Source organism: Chrysochloris asiatica, unplaced genomic scaffold (assembly GCF_000296735.1).
Source record: "Chrysochloris asiatica unplaced genomic scaffold, ChrAsi1.0 scaffold00211, whole genome shotgun sequence".
Lineage (NCBI taxonomy): Eukaryota > Metazoa > Chordata > Mammalia > Afrosoricida > Chrysochloridae > Chrysochloris > Chrysochloris asiatica.
In genome coordinates this window covers 1,489,714-1,496,931 of record NW_006408729.1, presented here as the reverse complement: position 1 = coordinate 1,496,931, position 7,218 = coordinate 1,489,714, and the positions used below count along the sequence as shown (strand labels likewise).

Sequence of the window (7,218 nt, the reverse complement as noted above, 5' to 3'; positions counted from 1 at the left end):
GGAGAAACAGCTGTAAACATCCATTGAAATTTGGAAGATGGAATGTACGAAGTATGAATCTGGGAAAATTGGAAGTTGTCAAAAATGAAATGGAATGCATCAACATCGATATCTTAGGCATTAGTGAGCTGAGCTGACTCCATGGCACATAACAACAACCCTGCCAATATGCTGAATCTTTCAATGACTTCCAATATTTTTCTTGATGAGTCATTTTGTTTTTCTATGTATAGGATCATATCATCTGTAAATAGAGGAAGTTTTACTTTGTCCTTTCCTATTTGGGTGAGTTTAATTTACCTTTCTTGCTTATCTATGTTGTTGTTGTTATGTGACATGGAGTTGGTTCCGACTGATAGCGACCCTGTACAGGGTTTCCCAGGCTGTAAATCTTTACGGGAGCAGAAAGCCTCATCTTTCTTCCACGGAACAGCTGGTAGTTTTGAACTGCTGACCTTGTGGTTCGCATCCCAATTCATAACTACTACACAACCAGAGCTCCTTTTTCTTGCCTATAGCTCTGGCTAAGAATTCCAACACAATACTGAATTGGAGTGGTGATAAGGGGCATACTTGTTTGGTTCCTGTTCACAAAGAGAATGATTCAGTTTCACTTCACTGAGAGGATTGTTGGCTACTGGATTTGTATATATGCCCTTAACTATGTTGAGGAATTCTCCTTCTATTCCTATTTTGTTGAGTATTTTTATCAGGAATGGATGTTGGATTTTGTCAAATGCCATTTTTTTGCATTAATTGCTGTGATTGTATGATTCTTGTCCTTTGTTTCATTTATGTGGTGAATTATGTTGATTGTTTTTCTAACATTGAATCATTCTTGCATAGCTGGTATGTACCCCACTTGGTTATGATTTCTTATTTGTTTGATATGTTGTTGAATTCTATTGGTTAGGAATTTGTTGAGAAATTTTGCATCTCTATCATGAAGGGTGTTGTTTTATAATGTTCTTTTTTAGAGATGTCTTTGTCCGGTTTTGGTATGAGGGTTAAACTTGCTTCATAAACTGTAGTAAGGAGTTATCCATCTTTTCTATATTCATGAATAGTTTCAATAGAATTAGTGTTAACTTTTCTCTGAATGTTTGGTAGAATTTACCAGTGAAACTATCTGGGCCTGACCTTTTTTTTGTTGTTGTTGGGAGGTTTTAAATGACCTGATCATTTTATTCTTTTGTTATAGGTCTACTCAAGATTTCTACTTCATACTGTTAGTTTAGGTAGTTCGTGATTTTCTAGAAAATCTATTTCTTTAGATTTTCAAAGTTGTTGGAGTACAATTCCTCACAATATTCTATTATTGAGTTCTGGTATGGCACTGTAAGATAAGCACTGAACTGTTAGTCACTAGGTCAGCAGTTCAAATCCACTAGCTGCTGCTTGGAAACCCTATATAGGGCTGCTATGAGTCAGAAATGACTTGACAGCACTTAACAACAACAACAATTCTGTAATTATCTTTTTTTTTATTTCCATTGGTTCTGTTGTGATGTCACCCATATTGTTTCTTATACATGTTACTTACCATTCTTCTTTTCCTGTTAGATTTGCCAGTGGTTTGTTGATTTTATTAATCCTTTCAAAGAACCATCTTCTTGTCTTGATTCTATTGTTTTTTATTGCATTTATTTCTGCTCTAATCTTTTATTATTTCTTTTCTTCTGGGGCTATAGGTGTACTTTGCTGCCCTTTTTCTAATTGTTGGAGATGTTGCATTAATGTATTGACTTTGGTTCTTTCTTCTTTTTGGATTTGTTTGTTTATTGCTATACATTGCCCTCTAAGCACATCTTTTGGTGTGTCCCAAAGTTTTTGGTATTTTGTGTTTTTGTTTTCATTTGATTTAAAGAATTTTAAAAATTTCACTTTTTATTTGTTCTCTTACTCAGTAGCTTTTAAGTAGGGTGTTATTCAATTTCCATATATTTGAATTTTTTTCCTGTATCCTCCTATTGTTAGTTTCTAATTTTATAGCACTGTGATCTAAAAAGATGCTTTGTAGTATTTCTATGCTTTTTAATTCATTGAGCCTTGCTTTGTTGCCTAACATATCATCTATTCTGGAAAATATTCCATGTGTACTGGAAAATAATGTGTATTGTGCTGTTGTTGGATTGATTGCTCTGTATAAGTCTATGAACTAAATTTGGTTGATTGTGTTGTTCAGTTTCTGTCTGGTTATTCTGTCCTTCAGCTGAAGTGGTGAATTAAAATCTCCTCCTATTATTGTTTAGTTGTCTGTTTTTTTGTGTGCAATTCCATTAGAGTTTGATTTATGTATTTTGCAGATCTTTCATTTGGAGCATAGATATTTACTATGGTTAAATCCTCTTGTTCAATTGACCCTTTAATCATGATATAATATCCTTATTTCTCTCTTACACTGGTTTTTTATTTAAAGTACATTTTATCACTCCTGCTCACTTTTGATTGCCATTAACTTGATACATTTTTTCCATCCTTTCTTCCATAATTCTGGTTACAGTCCACACAAAATGTCAACACTCTCACCATTTTCACCCTACCTGCCCTATTTTCATCCATCCAGTTTCCCTGTCCTTCCTTGCCTTCTCATCTTTGCTTTTGGGCAAATGTAGACCATTTAGAAAGTAGTGCTTTCTATGCTAACATAAACTTCTTGATCTAGAATGGGATTTCTGTAAAGAACAAAAAGATGTTGAATTGAAAAGTCTTGTTTACTAAATTAATAAGGAAAACCAGAAACCTTTGAAATGGTGACTGTTGCATTGTCTTGTTTACCTGAGGAGAAGACTATGCTCATGCATGCATTAAATCCAGTGATAGCCAGAATGTCATCCAAACTGCTAGCAGCTATTAGTAAGGTTGGAATGCCTTTCTCAATACCATATCCATGTTCTTGCAAAAGCAGCATGGATGGGACAACAATAGCAGGAGAGACAGCACCTACTACAAAACTGAAAGAAAAATTTTAGAAACCAATTTAACAACAGTCTTTTTAATCAAATAACATTTTACAGTAAACTTCACAAGAAATATATTAACCTTTATAATAATTTCAAATGTAAAATTTCTGATTTTGAGTTAATGCCATTTGACTTTTCATGCTTTCTTAAGTGCTGGTTGAAATCTTATAGAGATTTAGCTCAAGATGTTGCATGATTCTTTTCCTTTGCTTTATTTGTGTGGTGGCTTATGTTGATGTTTTTCTAACACTGAATCATCTTTGCATACCTGGTATGAACCCCACTTGGTTATGATGTCTTTCTTATTTATTTGATATGTTGTTGATTTGCAATTTGGGCTAAGCCCAAATTGCAGTCTCTCCTTCAATCCTAAATGATCTGAAAGGAAGACATGAAATTCATAGGAAATTTTATAACTTTACTGAAAAACAAAAGCGGAACTCTAAGTGGACAAGAAACTACATGTATCAGAGCTCAGGTGCTAACCGAAAAGTTAGTAGTTTGAACGCAGCAGCTATTCTGCAGGAGAAACATGTGACAATTTACTTCCATAAAGATTTGCAACCTTAGAAATCCTATGAGACAGTTCTACTCTGTCTTTAGGGTCATTATAAGTTCAATTCATCTCCATGGCAGTGGGTTTGGCTTTTTTGATGAACTAACAATTCCACTTCTAATTATATGCCTATGCACATGTGTACTAAGGGCTATGTGAATGAGTGTTTGTAAGAGTATTATTAATAATAGGCCCCAACTCGAAAAAAATTCTAATTCCAATTGACAATTGTTGTTAAATGCCATTGAGTCACTTCCAACTCATAGAGATCTTGTATAGGGGTTTCAAGTTGCAGCTGGTGGGTGTGAATAGCTGACCATGTAGTTAGCAATACAATGATTATCCTACAGTGCCAGACATAGAACAAATAAATTGTATATAGAGGTTAATGCTGTTCTATACACAATCTTGCAAGAAACATATGGATAGATAAACAGATGGAACAGGAAGAAGAGTGACAGTTTACCCCCCTCCTCCCCCCAAAAAAAATATATAAAGGCTTGACAGAGGATATTTGTACATAGGTGTTTACTTTTGCTACAGACATATCCATGAAGGTAGTAAAACAAAGAGGGGAAAAATTATGAAAGTCTCTTGTTTGTGAGGTGCGGGCCAGTCACGTCTGACTCATAGCAATCCTATGCACAACAGAACAAAATATTACCCAGTCTTATACCATCCTCACAATCATTATTTTGTTATTATGTTTGAGTCCATTTCTGTTGCTACTGTGTCAGTCTTTTTTTTTTGCACTGATCCTCCACTTGTCGAAGCATAATGTCCTTCTCCAGGTACTGGTCCCTTCTGATAACATGTCCAAAATACAAGAGACTAAGTCTTACCATCTTCACTTCTAAGGAACATTCTGACTATACTTTTTCCAAGACAGATTTGTTTGGTTTTTTTGGTAGTGCTTGGTACAATCCACCACTCTTCTGTCAGTTTGTTGTACTGTGGTGTCTTGTGAGTTGCTGTCATGCTGGAAGCTATGCCACTGGTATTTTAAATACATGCAGGGTCACACATGGTGGACAGGTTTTAGATGAGCTTCCAGATGAACACAGATTAGGAAGAAGGAATGATGAGCTACTTCTGAATATTTTCACTGAAAACCTTATGAATGGCAGAGAAACACTGTCAGATATCATGATGGAAAATGAGCACCTTAGGTTGTAAGGCACTCAAAATATGACTGGTAAAGAGCTGCCTCCTCAAAGTAGAGTTAACCGTGATGATGTGAATGGAGTAAAGCCCGTGGAAGTAAAGCCTGCAGGACCTTCATTTGCTAATGAGGTACAACTCAAAATGAAGAGAAACAGCTATTAACATCCATTACTAATTGGAACATGGAATGTACAAACTATAAATCTAGGAAACTTAGAAATTGTCAAAAATGAAATGGAATGCAAAAATATCCATATTTTAGGCGTTAGTGAGCTGAAATGGAACTACTGACCATTTTGATTTTGACAACCACATGGTTTACTATGCTGGGAATGACAAATTGAAGAGGAATGATGTTACAGTCATTGTCAAAAAGAGCACAGCCATATCAGTCATGAGGCACAGCACTGTATGTGATAGGATAATATCCATGCGGCTACAGAGAGGACTAGTTAATACCATTATTATTCAAACTTATGCACCAACCACTAAAGCCAGTAAGGATGAAATAGAAGAATTCTACCAACTTCTTCAACCTGAAATTGATCAAACATGAAATCAAGACGTATTCATCATTAGTGGAGATTGGAATGCAAAAGTTGGGAGCAAAGAGGAAGGATCAGTAGTTGGAAAATATGGTTTGGTGATAGAAATGATGCTGGAGATGACATGATAGAATTCTGCAAAATCAATGATTTGTTCATTTCAAATATTTAGACAGCATAAGAGACAATTATACACAGGGACCTGACTATATCTGTGGAAAGAGACGATGGAAAAACTCCATATCATCAGTCAAAAAAAAAGGCCAAAGGCAGACTATGGAACAGACCATCAATTACTCACATGCAAATTAAAACTGAAGCTAAAGGAAACGTATTGCACTGGGCAAATCTGCTGCACAGGAACTTTTTAAAGTATTGAAGAGCAGAGATGTCAGCTTGAGGACTAGGGTGCGCCTGACCCAGGCCATTGTGTTTTCAATAGCCTCATATGGATGCGAAAGCTGGACAGTGAATAAAGAGGATCGTAGAAGAATTGATGCCTTTGAGTTGTGGTGTTGGAGGAGAATACTGAGGGTGCCATGGACTGCCAAAAGAACCAATAGATCTGTTTTGGAAGAAGTGCAGCCAGAGTGCTCCTTGGAGGCCAGGATGGCTAAGCTTCGTCTCTCCTACTTTGGACATGTAGTCCGGAGGAAACAATCGTTGGAGAAGGATGTCATGCTGGGTAGGGTGGAGGGTCAGAGAAAAAGAGGAAGACCTCCAACGGGATGGATCGGCCAGGTGGCATCATTGATGGACTCGGGGGTGGCAGCGGTGGTGAGGTTGGCCCAGGATCGAACATTGTTTCGTTCTGCTGTGCATGGAGTCGCTATGAGTCGGTTCCGACTCGATGGCACCTGACAACAACAACAAAGGAAATGAAAACAAAATATGACGAATATATCGCACCTGAATTTAGACATCATCTGAAGAACAGATTTGATATATTAGACACTAAAGTCCAAAGACCAGAAGAGTTGTGGGATGATATCAAGAACATCATACATAAAGAAAGCAAAAAGTCATTAAGAAGACAAGAAATAAGGAAAACATCAAAATGCATGTCAGAAGAGACACTGAAACTTACTCTCCAGCTTAGAGATGCTAAAACAAATGGAAGAAATGAGGAGGTTCAAGAGCTTAACAGTAAATTTCAAAGATCAGCTCAAGAAGATAAAGTCAAATATTACAACAAAATGTGCAAAGATCTAGAATCAGAAAACCAAAAAGGAAGAAATGCTCAACATTTCTCAAGCCGGGGAACTGAAGAATAAATTCAAGCCTCGACGTTCGTTATTGAAGGATTCTCTGAGCAAATTATTGAATGATGCAGAAAGCATCAAAAGATGGAAGGAATACATGGAGCCAGTACCAAAAAGAAATAGTTGATATTCAATCATTTCAGGAGGTAGCATATGATCAAGAGCCAATGATACTGAATGGAGAAGTCTAAGGTACATTGAAAGAATTGGCAAAGAACAAGGCACTAGGAATTGATGGAATAAAAATTGAAATCTTTCAGGAAAGTGAGGTAGTACTGGAAACACTCATTCATCTCTGCCAAGAAATTTGGAAGACAACTATCTGGCTGACTGATTGGAAGAGATAGTATTTGTGCCCATTCCGAAGAGAGGTGACCCAACGGAATGCGGAAATCATTGGACAATATCTTTGATAAATCCCATGCGAGTAAAGTTTTACTCAAGATAATACAGAAACGGTTGCAAGCATACATTGACAGAGAAATTCCAGAAGTTAAAGCCAGATTCAGAAGAGGCATGGAATGAGGGATATCACTGCTGATGTCTGATGGGTCTTGGCTGAAAGCAGAGAATACCAGAAAGATGTTTTCCTGTGCTTTTTTGATTATGCAGAGGCTTTTGATTGTGTGGATCATGACAAGCTATGGACAGCATTGCCAAGTATGAATATTCTGGAACACTTAATTGTGTTCATGAGGAATCTGTACATGGACCAAGAGGCAGTTGTT

At 36.7% G+C, this 7,218-nt stretch overlaps 1 protein-coding gene across 1 annotated transcript in view; it reads right to left on the bottom strand.

Annotated features, from left to right (window-relative positions):
* The window catches only part of SLC9B1 (solute carrier family 9, subfamily B (NHA1, cation proton antiporter 1), member 1), a 121,692-nt gene that overhangs the window by 36,017 nt on the left and 78,457 nt on the right, over window positions 1–7,218 (bottom strand). The window contains exon 6 of the mRNA XM_006872725.1: window positions 2,779–2,954. Coding sequence (XP_006872787.1) covers window positions 2,779–2,954 — 176 coding nt within the window. The remainder of the gene's footprint in view (window positions 1–2,778; window positions 2,955–7,218) is intronic.